This window comes from Calonectris borealis, chromosome Z (assembly GCF_964195595.1).
Source record: "Calonectris borealis chromosome Z, bCalBor7.hap1.2, whole genome shotgun sequence".
NCBI lineage: Eukaryota > Metazoa > Chordata > Aves > Procellariiformes > Procellariidae > Calonectris > Calonectris borealis.
Genome location: NC_134352.1, coordinates 61,255,167 through 61,271,507, shown reverse-complemented (window position 1 = coordinate 61,271,507; position 16,341 = coordinate 61,255,167). Strand labels below are relative to the sequence as shown.

The window sequence follows — 16,341 nt, the reverse complement described above, 5'->3', positions numbered from 1 at the left end:
GAGCACAGTGGAAAACAGCTTGCAGTGTTTTCAAAATTAATTTGTTCCTCCCAGCAAGGGGAAAAAACAGCAGTAATTGCACAGGTAGATTGGCTGTGAATTAAAACTCTCATTTACTGTACGTCAGCGTGAAGAATTGAAAGGATTCATTGCAGAAAACTTTTCTTCAGACGGAGCACTTGATTTTCGTTCTCTGTTCTTTCTCTTGAAGATTGGCTTCTCTTCAAAGACACTGGGACAAAAGCAAAAACTGATTTACTAAGAAAACGAAATCTCTATCATTAATATTTATTGTCCTCCTGCCAGATACGTCTCAAGGCAAACTGTCGACAGGAGATAATCGTTGCTTTATCAGATTTTGCTGACGTAAAATTACACAACACAAAATGAGCTTTGTACTTCTATGGCTAACAAAAGTGTAAGTGCTTTAATCTTAATTTACAGCATTAAATGGCTTAGAAAGCCGCACAATACAGATTAAGTACAGAAGTAACAATTGAATGAGTCAAGTGTAAGAATAACTGAATCAAATTCAAGAAACCTGAGAATTATGATAGTTAATCAATCCAGAGAGCAACTTTTATACACAAATCTGTAGATTGTCCTAGGAGCTGGTCTTGTGTTCCTGTGTGCTGTGAGTATAAATGAATGCCAGGGATAAGGCGCTTGGCTCCCCTTTCCAGCCCCTTGTAAGCTCCAGGCCGTGGTCTCTGCCGTGTTTCACTCGCTGGCAAGATACTTTTGTCCTGGCTCCGTGCAGCCCATCCAGCACCCTCGTCTGCCTTCCCCCCGGGGACTCTTCAGAAAACAAAACCATGCACCCCCATGCTGCGTTGTGCTGTCACAAGCAACTGAAAACCCATTTCTTTTCCTTCAGCATTTTTCTTAAGACTGTCTTGTTGCAGAGGCTGTAAAAGAAAAACTTGGTAACTGGCAGGCTATGGATTTGATGAAGTTATTGCCAGTATGCTGTTCGGGATTATCTCACTCGTGCCTTGTGCTCCATCTCTGTGTGTCGTGTCTGAAAAGCAGATTGTCAACTATTGGCGGCAGAAGCTGTGAGCAGAGCTGCCAGGCTCTGTGGCAATGCAAAGAAATACCCAAGATGAGAAAGCTGCAGGCAGGTGAGCCCCAGGGACTGAGCAGCAGCTACAGACAGGCAGGGATATAGGCAGTTAAGCTTAAACTTACTTCTATCAAAGAAGCAGAGATGTAAGGGACCTGGCCAGGCTCTGGCCTGTGGACTCTGGTATGAGAAATCAGCGCTGAGGATTTACCATGTTTTTTCCCCTTGTGGATCGTCTCGCCACAATCTGGCCTGTAAGTGGTTTTTGCTCAACTGCAGCTGCTTGCGTGTGCAGTTAGATGTAGATCAAGGCTACACTGTTAGCTGTAGAAACAGCCCTCTGACTTTTTCGTCTTGCACAAAATGGTTGTGCACTGCTCCTTAGGTCAAGGGTAGAAGGGCACAGAGACTGCTGAGCTATTCGTATTGCATTTAACCGTTTTGCCTGTTTAAAAGCAGACCATGACTTTCCAAGCAGCATCACAACCTCTCCTGCCATTGCTACCCCTGCTATCTCTTACCTTTTGCTTTCCACATGGGCATTTTTCCTTCTCTTCCCTCTGCATCCATGTTCCCAGGAGCAGAGAGGTGGTTCTTTTTTGGGGGTCTCCGGAAGCTGCTGCTCTGGTTACAGGTAGTTGGACAGTTGAGTGCTTTGGATTCCTGGCTTCTGCTTTAGGCCGTGGTTTGCTCTGTTGGTGGGTAGTAAAGCATCTTCTGTCAATTTTGTTTAAGCTGCGGGAGTCATTGAGATGACCTCTGTAGCCTCTGACTGTCTCTTTTGTGGTTACTGGGAAGCAGGAGGCAAAGCTCCTCTTGATCTTTTTACTTGAGCACCCCTTTTCGGGCAGGTAGGGAGAGTCAGGAAGGGATCTCTGCACTCTGTGCAGCTCAGCCGTTGCTCTGGGTGTTGGAGCTTTGAGCTGAATATGTGATGAGGAGTCTATGCCTCCCCACTTGCTTTTTCTGTTGTGAGTATATTGAATTGGCTTAATTGAATCATTTTTATTCACTTTTCCTAGCAAGTAGGAACCAGGTATTAATGAAATGAGAAATGATGATAAATATTAGTGATAGTGAGAAGAGGTGCATGTCCTGAGAAGCTTTCTGCCTGCACTGAACTGGAGTAGTAGAAGGTAGGTTTGATAGTGAAAACGTTACTTTTTTTTTTCTTTTATTATGCTAGGCCAGTATGGGATTCACAAAGTTAGCTATCTGAAGGAAAAATCAGGTGAGAGTCTGACCGTATTTCAGTCCATAGTTAAGACTTTTCTCCAAATTTTGTTTTCATCTTTGAGAAAACAGCTGTAGTTTATCAAATTATGGGCTGTAGTCAACACTCCTCCAGGAATTTTCTGTATTCTTAAAAAAAAAAAGTTTTAATTCAGTGAAGTCCTGATGACTACACTTGACAGCAGTGCTGCAGCCTTTCAGGGGGCTGAGTTTTGGGTAACAGCTTTTCAGCTTGGGGCATACCTACCATGAACCAGCTTTCAGGAGTTGTTCGGTGCTGTAGCTCTAGTAAAAAGAGGTGGACGTACTTTCTTAGTCCTGCTTGTGACTCAGCCAGGTTTGCTGTTAAACACAGGCTCTCTAGGTTTGTGAGTGATGGAGTGGTAAACTTTAAAAACTTCCTTGTTGGCAGCAGCTACATTGGCATTTCAGATCCGGCGTCTTAATTCAGTGATGGGTGATTTTTAATTACCAAAGGGCTTGTGATCATTAGAGAAAATGGCAACTGGCCCATACCAATGTACAGTCAGAAAAACACATAGTGTGGTCATGCCAGTTACGCAGAACAGGAAACTAGTGATGAATAGAAGAGAAGGAACTGCTGGTGTTTAGTCTGAAACGGCTGCAGGGCTCAGCAGGATGAAAGCACAGCTTATCCAGGTCTGTCCAAGATAAAGCAATAATTTATACTTAATGTAGTTTGGCCAATCAGCCAGGAAACACTGCATAAAATTTGTCATTGCTTCTTAAATGTAAGCAGTGATGAAATCCCTTCACAGAGAACGGATATCACTCGCTAATGGATTTTGCTGCCCCAAAGAATAATGACATTTAGTTCATTCATGCCCATGGTGTTGTGTCATCGTTAGAAAAATGCTGGAGGAGAGACTTTCTTTTGTGAAATGTCTGGCATTCATAGACGTTCGTTTTAGACAGTTGGATGATGGTTTTTACGTTCTGTGTATATTAACTGCTTACTAGCGAGGACCCAGCTTTTCTTTCTCGGTGAGAAAGTTTTCTTGCATCTGGCTGAATTTCTTTAAACAAACAATTAAGGAAACTTAACATACTGCAGAATAGGCTGGTCTAACTGAATTGAAGAAGATGCGAACAAATCTTTATGGCTGTTCTTGGTTATCTCTCAGTATAGGGGAAAAAAGGACTGTTTTCTATTTTATTACTTGGGAGAAATTTAGAGATTAGATGAAATCTAATGGATGAACCAGCACCATACATAAAAAGCACAGCCTTCAGCCCACTTCTACGTGGTGACAGCACCTTTACCAGCTATTTTTGTCAAAGTGCCATGTTGAATAAAGCACTTTACAGTGCAGGACAAATAAACTGGTAATATTTATGGGATCTGGAAGGCTGTATTAATTTTCTGGATAAACTGGTTGTGTTTAAGCAAAAACTATTTTTCGTAATTCTTCCCGTTCTTCTGAGTAAAATTTTAAAGAAAATAGAGAGCAAATTTTGATAACCATGAGCTGTCCTGATATTTAGGTCCTTCCTACGTACCTTGCAGGAGGGAGATTTGTTTTTAACTCACTGTGATTTTTTAGCAAGGCCCGTAAGAGAGCACTGTAGCCACTAGCATATTAGGCATTTTGATTAAATCTCTCATCTTTTTGCAAAGACATATCATGTGTGCAGGGACTCTAATGTGACTTTTAATTTCCTTAATGAAGCCCTTCACTGCTTAGATAATGACTGGTCCTCATAGGAGAGAGAACTCTGAATACGAGAGATGATCAGATGGGCAAAACATCGACTGAGCTTTTCACTTCCAGCCGGAGGCACAGCAGGGTGTTCGGGCAGTTCAGTAAGATGGGGAGTTGAGGCTTTTGCTCCTGCATCACTGGAAGCATGCTTTCCTTCTGCAGCAGTCAATCGCCTCTTTAAACGATCCCAGTGGGATTGGCTGTGGGTACTTAGATCCATTTGTTTGGAGCTGATTCCAGAATCCCTTCATAACAAAAGCAGTTTACTGAACTGGCAGTATTATTTTTCTACGATGTCCTAATGTGGCCAAATAAGCAGATGCAGTGTGAGATTTTTTTCTTTTTCCCAGGCAAGGAAATCAATGTAGGAAAAATCCAGAGGAAAAAAGGCAAAAATGTTTATGCTGAATGACTAAATAAAGCTGAATGAGGGCTAGGTAAACACAAACTCAAAAGTGGATGCAAACATTCCTAAGTATTTGAAAAGTGCAAGTATAAACAGTAGGTAGAGATGCTTGAATGTTTTGCAATGTCTGTGTACCTAGCAATAATGTTTGAAAACAGAGGATGCAGAAGGAATACAGAGATTAAAATTAGGAACTTGGCCGTTATCAAGAAAAAGCCTTTCACAAGAAAAAACACAGGATAGCTCCAAGCAGTAAAGGGAGGTTGGATGGATGAGGAAGAGTCGTCTTCTCCTAATCGTGGTACTTAGGAGCAAGTAGCGACCATGATAACCATTACTACATGTGTTGCATTTAGTGTTAAACTGATCATTTGTTAAACTTCTGCCTTTCTGTTTTTATTTCTAGGCCTCTTCCTTATCTTAGGCTTGATACTTTACCCTGCAGGTTGGGGATGCCAGAAAGCGATAAGCTATTGTGGACCTTATGCTTCTGCTTACAAACTAGGAGACTGCTCCTTGGGCTGGGCTTTTTACACAGCTATTGGTGGCACTATTCTGACGTTCATCTGTGCAGTCTTCTCGGCGCAAGCTGAAATAGCCACATCCAGTGACAAAGTGCAAGAAGAAATAGAAGAAGGAAAAAACCTTATCTGCCTCCTTTAACTCCAGTGGGGAAAAATACCAGCGCCTGGATCTTAATCTGCTTTCCATTGACTGGACAAGCAGATCCGCTTACCTGTTTCTACCACTTGTGTGATTGAGCCCCATGCATTCCAGCCCTGAACTACTGAAACGGTCTTCCTTCCTTGCTGGGCGATGAGGATCAGAGAAAGGATCCCAAGAAGGCAGAATGTAAATACTTGGGGATTTTTTTTGGTTTCATTCTATGATCAGGACACAGTGGAATATATTAATCTGATGGGGAGGTGAGGAATCGTGTATATAGCAGGACTGTTGTTGTTATAACTGACAAATTCTGATTGATCGGATTGCCTTATCCACCTTGGTCACTTTGAACAATTTGGATTTAAAATAATAAAAGCCAGCACATTTTTTTTTCTTATACAAAAGAGAAGCCTATTTTAATTAGGCTTTGTTTCCAAGGGCTCCCCTCACCCGTGAATATTTCACCACCACCTGGTTTGGTGCTTTGTGTTACTGAACTTCCTTAAAGTACAGTGCCTTCTCGGATAGTAAGTGTATGTTGGATGTGACGCAGTTTACACCAATCTTTAAGCATTTAAAAAGTTGAGTCCCTGCCAGGTTTCTTTGTCCTGAAACTTAGAGTGCAAGGTGTGTGCCACTTACTACTTGGCAGGTAAATGATTTTGTTTCCATTGACTAGGCAGAGGAGCTGTTGTTACACTGGCTTTCACTTGATTCTGATAAAATTGTTTGAAATAACCATTGTTAGAAATATTTCTACATCCTTTATTAAAACTCCTGAAATCGCAAGCAGATGACAGCTCCCCACGGCACAGCTGGGCATTATCTTTGTGAATGCCAACAGCCTGGCCCGGGCTGTAGCCTCTCCTACAAATGTCAATCGCACGTTGGACTTGAACAGTATTATTCTTTCTCTTGCCAGTGAAACCTCATTCCTCGTCTACAGATCAATCTGTCTCATGACCCAGAGCCACATGAGTCCTTAAGAAATTTACATTTTTTCAGGAAGTCTTGCCAAATTCTACATGGCTGGGAGGATCTTTTCCCTTAAACCGCATGTAGTATGGACCCTTTTCCAACTCAATCAGCAGAAATAAAACAGACCTTGCCACAAATCACATTCCTTTCTCAAAGGCAGTTGGTTGTATTACTTGTGGTGTTGCATCACTTACTAGAACTACTTCTGAAAACAAATTTAAAAGGTATTTTAAAAAACAAAGGAATAATGCAACTGTGCCATAGGAGCATTGGGGATAATTCAGCTGAGAAGCAGTTCTAATGACATACTAACTCCTCTTCTTACTTCTTGGTAGTTTAACACCATCCAGTGACAGTGCAGCTCTCCATCGCTTCACTGTATAATATGGAGCAGAGATGCTTGTTTATGCCTGGTCAGTCCCGTAAAGTGTGCCATTAGTTATTTATAGGTATTAAAAAATCATTGTTACTGTACAGGTAGATAGCTAATTTCAATACACTGCTCAAGTCATTTGCAATACAAGAGTTGTTCAGCAGTCACGACCGAAAGCCCAGGGCCAGCCTCGCGCACAGGTGGACACTAGCAGTGGTGGTGCTGGAGCACCTCTCCAGTGCCTGCTGTGCAGCACGGACACCGCCTCGGCCCGGCCGGTCTATGGAGCAGACCAGGTCCAGCTCCCAGCCCGCATGTGTCCACGCCCAGTGCACCTTCAAGCCACACGCCGGATGGATACAGAGGTGATCTCTGAGCTGCTGTGCAACAAACAAGGTCAACTTCTGCCAATATTAAAAAAGGATTGTTTTAATCTAGCCTCTTGTTGCATTCACCTGCTCCTGCAACCCACATCCACCGTATTCTAGTTTAAAACGGGTAATTCACTTTTCTTTTAAATATTTAATTTAAGAAAAAAAAAGTTATGGTCTGGAACCATTTCTGCCAGCTGCCTGCACAGAGCAAGACCTTAACAAATCAAAATTACTAGCACAAAGTGGTGTCTGAGGACAGAAATCCCAGCCAGCACAGCGTCCTGTCCACACCTGTGTTTGTTTTTCTCCTGTACACACAAACATGCCACCTGAGGGGGACGCACTTGGCTCGTCCCTCAGGTCCAGCACAGCTGCAAGGCGACCCAAAGCGCCCTCCTGACGTTCCTCCGAGCCCCCTGCTGGAGTGTGCACCACAGGTCTGGGACACCAGCTCCACTCTGCTCGTGTGGGCTCTGCAGCTGGAAAAGGGGGAGACCAGAAGAATAGGAGTAGCTTATACATCAGCTAAAAATTAATTATGAAGTAGATTTACAGTTTTAGCTTTTCATAGGTGGGTAGCAATCCAATGTCCACGTCACCAGTGCCGACAAATCTTGACACTATACTAGGGTGACAAATGCTGCTTTGGCTTAAGCACTTAATTAGTCAGAATAAGGTCAGTTCTTCCAAAAGGTATAGAGGGCATATACTGCTTTGGCTTAGAAGTAAACAATGACCAGCCTTCATTTACATTACTCTGCTGTAATCTACAGAACGCTTAAAAAATTTGAATAGGGCGGTTTTTAAATACAAAGGAGGTATTTTCAGAGGCATGTTTTGCTTTTGTTTGCATTTGTAACCAAGAAGAACCAGCTTTTCTGCTTGTTGCTGGTATACTATCAACTTGCTCTGCAGCAGCATAATCAACTAACTTGCAAGAATATCCATGTTCATCACATAGCACAGATAGAAGACAGGCTGGGAAGAAATACAGAAAAAAGTAATCAGAATTTCTTTTCTCAGGGTTCTGTTTTTCTAGCAAGTGGTAAGATGGTATATATTGCAGATTTTTTTTTTTTTCTGGATGAGGTTTTCAGGTGTAGGGTGCACTCATTAAATTTGACAGCTGTTTAAAGTTGTTCCTGAAGTTCACCTCAGCAGTAGCTTTCAAAGATATTTTGCAAAAAAACCACCCCACCCCCCCCAAAAAAGATAAATCAGCTTAAAGCTAATTTAATTAATTTCATGAGGGGGCTGCGAAGTGTAACTGCTTCTTAATGTACGTGCACTGCATAGGATCTAGAAGAATTTGCTGTGGATTCTTTAAAACCTGTGTGCCAATTAGTTCTGTTTAACTTTGTTTTTGTGGTATTGAAGAACTCTTCAAACATCTGTGGTTTGATCAACTTCGTAAATTTGTATTCTATAAAGTGCCATAGACTTTTTTTTTTTTTTGAATCGTAGCATATTTAAAAAAAATATATATATCTATCTATATATACACAAACTTGTGTGAGATGTGCAATACCAGGAATGGGTTTTGTTGTGGGTTCCCCCCCCCCCCCCACTTAGTTTTTGCTTTTAAACAAGATATTTGAAAAGGCACTTCTCAAGGAAGAAGTGGCTGGAGTTGTGGTGGTGTGGACAAACTAAAGCATAGAGTAATGCAATACAATCACTGATTTTGAAGATTAATACAACAGTAGTAACAGCAGCTTAAAAATTTAACAAAAAATCTCTTACAGATTGATTTGAAATACTCAGTTCTATATAATACAGACAATTCAAATGTGAAGCTGTGTCCATCTCTGGCAGTATACAATCTAAAAGCTGAAAAGGCTCAGCAAGGTTTCTTAATGTGCTTTATTTATAACATGGCACTGCAAAAAACATTGCTACTGAGCTATTTCTGGGTTGTCTATATCACCTTTTTAGATCTATTTTACTCAATAAAGTTCTCTGGATTCTGAGTTTGTTTTTCAGCCAAGTCCTTTCCATCATTACCCCACACCAGAGTATCTCATGTCCTAGTGGTAAACGGAGAGGAGTTCAAGTCCTCCTTGGAAGCAGTGGGCGCTGGTGCCTACTTCAAGGAAAGGACAGAGCCCAACAAAAGCACAGCATGGCAAAAATGTATACACCACAGCCGCTTTGTATAGGAAGAGCAGCTGTGGCAACCCTGCTAGAGTAGATTTTGAGCCATGGTTTATTTGTGGTACTGTTTTTCTGTTCTTGAGTCACCACTATGTACATTTGTTAGCATGAATGATGTACCTAATGTGTTATTTTTAATCTAAATTTCAATTAAAATGTGAGTTTTCAAACTTTAACAGGAGTCTGACTACCTTAATTCAAACATATTGGACAAGTTGAGCCACAGCAAGGTAGCTTTAATTGTAGCTTTAGTAGCATTTAAGATCCCAGCCCACTGATGTTGTTAGCGTTTCATATTTCCATCTGACTTTAACAATTATTACCACTTACTGATCAAAAAGCATGTCATATGAAATTGTAGCTATGTGTTATACAATACAGTTGCATTAAAGAGACCTTCTAATTGAATATATGTCTGACAAATGTTCTTCATTTTGCAACTAAAGCACCACAGTTCCCTCCTCATGAAAAGGAGTAGCGAAGGTTGTAACACAAATACTGCTTAATCACAGAGACTTTTTAAATGGTATTTGCCACAATGTGTCTTACCTTTCACCTGTGACTTGACAAACACTACGGAGAGGTTACATACTGTTCTCTAAGCACATTTAAGACAGAACTAGGAGTAAGGCTTTCAGTATTTTGCAGAAAAGTCAGGCTGTCGCTTTTGTCTCATAGCTGCTACGGTCCATTTCTATTAAATTTACATATAATTAATTGCATTTAGTTTAATTACCCTTGTAACAGTTTCTAAATTTCCAAGAAGTAGCTCTTTGTTAAAGCTTGGAACATTTAGAAACTTACAGTCCGGAAGAATTTAGGGGATAGGTGCCACTCAATGCACCACCACATTAGTCATCTTTATGGACTTCAAAGCAGGTATAGATACAGCAGGTATTCTACAAATACAAAATACTGCTGAAAAAATTACCAAGTACTGATTTGTACAGCTAAAAATATTACCTCCCTTTTTCAGTAAGGTTAATGGAGTTGGCAATGGAGAACGCAGAGTTCAATTCTCTAATTGTGTGAATTATAACATATTTCTGTGTTCTAGTAGCTTCCTCCCCAAGCTCCAGCTAGGTTTGGAATGGTGACGCAATGAGAAAGTGAATGTGTATTATTAACATCAGAGGGACGGGATCATAAAGATGTTGTCTTGCTCCTGTGATTCACTGAAAACTTCTTTTCAAATAGATGCCTTTGATTTGATTTGATTATCTTTGTACCAGAGAAAGTCTGAGAGCATAGGCATCGGTGTCCCTAACCAGCTTTAGGTATCACTCAGATGCAGTGGGATCAGTAATTTGATCCAGCTGAGAAAGGTAAATAAAAAAGAATTCAAAATTTAATCACGTTATTTTGACCACTTCCAATTGCTCTCTTACCTTGGACAGAAAGTATCACCCCACTGCCCAATCCAGCATATCCACTTTTTTCTCTAAAACATCAAAAATACATGCATAGCAAAGACAACAGCCCTGCAGTGCAAACGGCAACACATGCTTTGGCATGAGTATAGTGACTATAGCTCAGACTATATACGATTGCTTAATCTGGCTATCAACATTGTAAAATCTACTTGCAGCACTGCCAGCTGAAACAGGGCAGAGCAGCTGATGCCGCAGCGGCATCAGTGGTCAGAGGCAGCTGTTTTTTGAAACGGCCTGGGCTCTAGCCCATGTATCCTACCCAGCCCTAGTGTACACATCTGCAAAGCAGAAAAGCCAAGTCAATGCTCAGAAGTATCTGGACTCTACAGCCCACTCTGTTTTCCAGGCCTGCGTTAGCCCTGTTCCAAGCACGCTGCCAATTACTAATACAATCTCCAACTTCATCACCAAAAATCCATCTCTGAAATTTCCCATCTCACCAGCTGAACGTTTTCCCTTCCTGAACCATGGGTACAAAGAAGTAAAACCTGGTCTTCTCAACGCTTTGTACAGCAGCTCCTTTCTGCTGAAGTGTTCTCCTTCACCTCTGAGTGAACTAACAGCAATGTGTAGGAACACTCATTGAAGCAGGACAGTGCATTTTTTATATGTGTATATATATACACACACACATTACTCAGTCACGTCGCAGCACTGAGTGTATTGAGAGATGGTAAAACAAACAAATTAAAAGCACTGTTGTTTGGTGTAATCACTATCCAAGTCATCCAACAGAAAGCACATTTGAGATTAACTGTATATGCTTCCATTAAACAGCTGGACAAACAATTTCTTTCTTTCCAGAACAAAATGTACAACAGCATGATCCAAAGGTCACACTTCCCATCAACACTTCCCCCCCCCCAGTAGTGTGTGACATAGTATCTAGTTTAATCCTAGCATAAAGTTAAACTAGTATTTTGCTGCTGAGGTAAGAAATCTGTACCACTTCTTTTGAAGTCTTCCTGATTTCTCTACTGATGAGAATAAAAGCCACTTGCAGACATAAAATTAATTTGTAGGAAAAAAAGTACAAACTAATTCTTACCCATTTTAATGTAACTGAGTGAAACCTAACACACATTTGTTTTAATGATCTGATCCACTGTGCCTTACTACTGATTGATAACCAGAATGCTCTAGATGCATGCCTTCTTCTTGACAGATACATCTTTCCAGAGGTATCGCTGAGTATTTTTAATCACAGTTCTCTTCCCTGTGCTGCTTTCACTCTGTGTGCACGCCTTCCCAACTTCATGCTTACAGCTTCTTGAGGAAAACTAGACTCAGCAAGCTAAAGGAATTATCTCCCCAGAACAGCACTTGTCTAATAATTCTAACCATAAAACATGACTGGATCATGCTGCACAACTGTCCTTACAAGGAAGTACAAAAACTGTTCCTTTAGTCTGCTGCCACTGCCATCCTAGATCTGTAAATTACAAAGAAACAGATCAAGTTGATAAGAATTTCACTACTAAATGATGCATGCATGCGCAAGTGTCTTCAAAAACTCACGTCTGCTATCTCCCAAAATAATCCTGACCGTATCTCAGAATACTGTTCTCTGTATTGTGCATTTGCAAATTTAATTACGTCACAGTGGTCTAGATGAAGTCGTTTTGACCTTCAAAGAAAACCCCGTACTAAATTCAGTACTAGAGAGCAGATGTTACAGTTGGTATTACACGACAAAAATCAACAGACACTGATAATGCCTAAAAAAAAAGAAAAAGCAAGACACAGCAGTGATACAGAAATGTCAATTCATAGGCAGAAATTAGGAAAATAAACACTACCAAAGCAATGCTGTTTTCAGCAACTTCATTTTACTTTCAATAGTGTTTTAGGATTCACTTAATACCTGTAGAATTTCATTCACTAATGACAGAACGGGTTTAACCCTTGTGAGTTTGCAGCACAAGGAAGTGGGCTGCAAGTGCTTACGAATTTTCTTCCTAACAGTTGAGTAAACTAATTCTCAATACCCTAATGTATTATTTTCATAGTGGACAGTTTGCTTCCCCATTTCAGCAGAATTACAGCATTTATATACACAATTATAAAAAACAAGTGAGACTTTTACATAGATCATCCGCCCTGCACATTATCCTGTTTGTTAGAAGAAAAATCCCTATGTTGGTCAAAACTATACAGAACAAACACCCAGGAAAAAAGTCATTTTTTATTCTATGACACTGTGTTAATACAATAAATATACAAAACTTCTGAACTACTCAGACATGCAACAAAGGGACAGAAGAAGTGCATTTGTACAGAACCATGACATTCACCAGGATGGCAGAGCATTGTTAGTAATTTACAAAATATACAAACATCCCTCAGATAAATAAAACCAACTCCTAAATTACAGATCAATGACTACTGACATTCCAGTGTTTAAACTTCATACTTTGTACTCAATTTGCCACAATACTACAAAATGACAACTTAAGTGGGCGCCATACTCTGATTAATTAATAAGAGACTGTAAAACCTAGTTTTTGTTAGGTACAAAATACTTTAACAAATATCAGACTTCTATTGTCAAAGCTACACTCAAACTTCTCCCTCCCTTTTGGGCTGCAAAGTGTCAGAGATTTCTGGTTTAAACAATTCACGTGTAACTGAACCTTGATTTTCACTTAGGGGGTTTAAATCCATACATTCAACCCATGACGTTACAAATCAACGCTCCCTATACATAGAACATTAAATACGTTTTCTCAAAAAGCCTTTAAACATTTGGGAAAAAAATCTACTTGCCAAATTCAGGTTTTATTCCTAACATTTTTTTCCATAATATATTCTGGTGAATAATGTATGTTGTTATGCAATCTTCAACTTAAGGTAAATTGCAAGGATGATGTCCTTGGGATTCCTATCCAAGACATACTAAGAGAATTTCTTAAATTTAGATTTGGAAGTAATACATAGTAGAGTTCCTTGATACAACCCTCAAGTTAAGTTTAAAAGATTATGAAAAGAACAATCTTGATATACAGCTGCTAGAAGGATGATGCCTGATCTCAACAGAAAATGGTGGCTTTTACCTGGAAAGCTTTTAATAACGTTCCACGCAAATTTAAGTTCAATGCTAGCATCTCCACTTGCATGAAATTTTAGAGCCCCTATTACACAGAATATTTAAATTGCTTTTAACTTCATGATGCAGAGAACATTTAGAAGCAAGTATATTAATTAATATGAACTTCAGCATAGGTGAAACTATGACATTAATCCAAATTCAAGTTGGATTTAAAGAAATTAGTAAAACAAAGGAGACTAATAGGGACTTCATGCTAACAGTACAATACTGATCCAGGGATTAAGCTAGGCATTTTATTTTTTGTGATGCTCTTCTGTTGTTAGGAATACAGCGTAGTGAGAAAGAATCTATGAAAGTCAGTCCACATTCAGAACACGATGGGGCCTCCGAATTTTATCCTGTCTTACAAAAGGTGATTCACCTTAAGAGCTGCATTCATTTCAGCCACAATGTATACTTATACAGGTTATAGGATGTGGTCCTTCCCGTTTCCATTTTCTAAAACAGAGTTTGAAAAAACAGCCCAAGTATTGTGCATAAGACTCATGAGGCAATCTAAGAATATAAATAGTCTTCAACGGAGAGAAACATGATACTAAGACCTGATTCTATTCTAGAATATTATGATGGTATGTACCATTATGGATTGTTCAGTTCCACAGCACCAATTTAACCTCTTAGATCTCCAGTCCAATGAGTTAAAATTTAACTTTGTTAAAGATGAGTATTTCTCACTTTTCCAACTCAAAGTAGTTTAAAAGCTTTTTTCCCCCAGCTTAAATTCACATCACAAAGATGGCTGAGTTAACGTTAAAATGAATTCAAGTATCTGTTAAATGCCATTGCTTAAAAAGCTTGATTTTAGACAATATTCCTGTTTAAAAATTAAATACTGTATGTTAAGGGGTTTGGGCAAGCAGAAAACAGAGTGACTGACTAGGCTAGAGATTTAGTACCACTGTTAAACACAAATCCACACTTAAAAAAAACAAACCCAAAAAAATCCCAAATACAACAAAAATACCACTGCACGTAGAAGAGGGAAGGGGGGCAAGAAATTAGTGTTCTAGAAGTAAATATTGGTTTCTTTTCCGCAAAATTATTACCCCAAGACATGAATACTAAAATTAAAAATAGCAAATATATAATCATTTAGCTTTGTGATTGAAACCATCAGTTAACTTCCTTAAACTGTACACTGCATTACACATTCTATTACAGAGAATGTTTATGCACCATAGTCATTTCTCACAGGTAAAGAATACTCCATGAAAATAGATACAAACAAACGCTATAATTATAAAGTGGCGCAGGTAAATTCTGGACCAAAACACTATTTAAACAAGATCAGATAACTCAACAGTATTCATGCAAACTTACAGGTTTATATCAAAAGACTTATCCTAAAAAAAACCCAAGAAAAGAATTTATAATGTCTACCCTACTTGTATTTGTACTCCAGCAGCTGCTAAAATTGCAAAAGCAGTAACCAAACCTAACTTTCTACATCTCTCAGTTTACCTCACTTCTTACAGTAGAAATAGGGAAAACCGTTCTTATGAAGAAAAATAATTGATCCGAAGTGCTTTCCTGAAGTTAAAAAAAATACCAGAGTGAACCACTAAAAAACCTTCCAAATTCTTAACACATTTATTTGATCATTATATACCACAATTCATTCTCAGGCCAATTGTTGAAATTATTTATCCTCCATAAAATATGGAAGGCTTTATATTCTAGAATGCAACACCTTAAAGAAGGGCAAAGAATGGTTATCTTTTTAAAATAAATAGATTTATACTAAAATAAACCAAACATTTCCCATTTTACCCATGCACAGCTGCAGAAGAGACAAACATGCTGTGTGAATTTTGACCTTTAGGCTTTTAGGGACTATAGTAAGTGACTGAAAAATAAAGTACAATCAAAGAGAACCGTGATGACTTTTTATGTTTCCCTACATTCGGTTACCCTTGAACGCATTTTGAGCTGCACTGGTTGCTGCTGTTGATGCGGCGTTGGCTGCTGCAGTTTGTACAGTTTTGTTGGACATCACTCCTGTTGCAAACTCCTGCTGCGCTTTCTCAAAACTAGCACCAGTTGTGCGGTAGAGACCATGCACCTAGGGAGGTGGAAAAGCAGTGAAAAAACGGTGCTGAGCCTTCCATTTCTTGGTAGTTTAACAGCAAAATCTCAAACATGAAACAGAGCTGTGTGGTGGGAAAATCTGGTTTGCTCATGTGTTTGGGAGGATCCAGAAATGAATAAACAGACATTTCTCCCACAAATGCTACAACTTTTGACAGACCTGCTGCACGCACAGTTTGACTGTAGGAATACCTGCAACTTTTTGCAAGTTCAGAGGGGTCTCAGAGTTCTTCACGAAAATGTGTGTGGTATCTACTGTCTGAAATAACATATTTAAATACACAAACAGGCTGCATCCTTAGCATAACGCAGGGCTCATAGCTTACAAAAATGTCTTCTGTCTCAATTTGTATACAACTTGTCGTACTCATTAGAAGAGTTAGTAAGTGTTAGCATGTTAAAAGAAACAGCAGGAAACAAAACCAAAAAAGTAGTTTTGAATCCACTGTGTCAATAACATTTCGGTGAACCTTTTTCTACATCAGTTTTTAGAAACATTTTAATTTCTTTGATTGATACAGTTACAAGAACAAGCTAAGCTATGACTTGATATTAAAAAGTATAAAATAGCCTAATAATGCAGATGTGTATCTGCTAAACTACTGTGATGTCCAATAGCTCTGCATAATAAGCAGAGGTATTAAACAATATGACTTACAAACACTCTAAACAATATGGCATAGAATCTCTAGTACAACAAAAAACAAATCCTCAGTAACTTCAATTACCTCAGTATT

General features: G+C 39.3%; 2 protein-coding genes and 1 pseudogene across 10 annotated transcripts in view; 2 read left to right on the top strand and 1 right to left on the bottom strand.

Moving 5' to 3' along the window:
* LHFPL2 (LHFPL tetraspan subfamily member 2) overlaps nt 1-9,382 on the top strand; it is a 66,827-nt gene extending 57,445 nt beyond the window's left edge. For all 6 annotated transcript variants that reach the window (XM_075138395.1, XM_075138397.1, XM_075138396.1 and 3 more), the window contains exon 3: nt 4,836-9,382. In XM_075138395.1, the coding sequence (XP_074994496.1) occupies nt 4,836-5,092 (257 nt within the window). In that variant the 3' untranslated portion in view covers nt 5,093-9,382. The remainder of the gene's footprint in view (nt 1-4,835) is intronic.
* On the top strand, nt 5,144-9,382 carry LOC142075826 (uncharacterized; annotated as a pseudogene).
* SCAMP1 (secretory carrier membrane protein 1) overlaps nt 8,382-16,341 on the bottom strand; it is a 55,125-nt gene continuing 47,165 nt past the window's right edge. For all 4 annotated transcript variants that reach the window (XM_075138389.1, XM_075138390.1, XM_075138391.1 and 1 more), the window contains one exon: nt 8,382-15,578. In XM_075138389.1, coding sequence (XP_074994490.1) covers nt 15,414-15,578 — 165 coding nt within the window. In that variant the 3' untranslated portion in view covers nt 8,382-15,413. The remainder of the gene's footprint in view (nt 15,579-16,341) is intronic.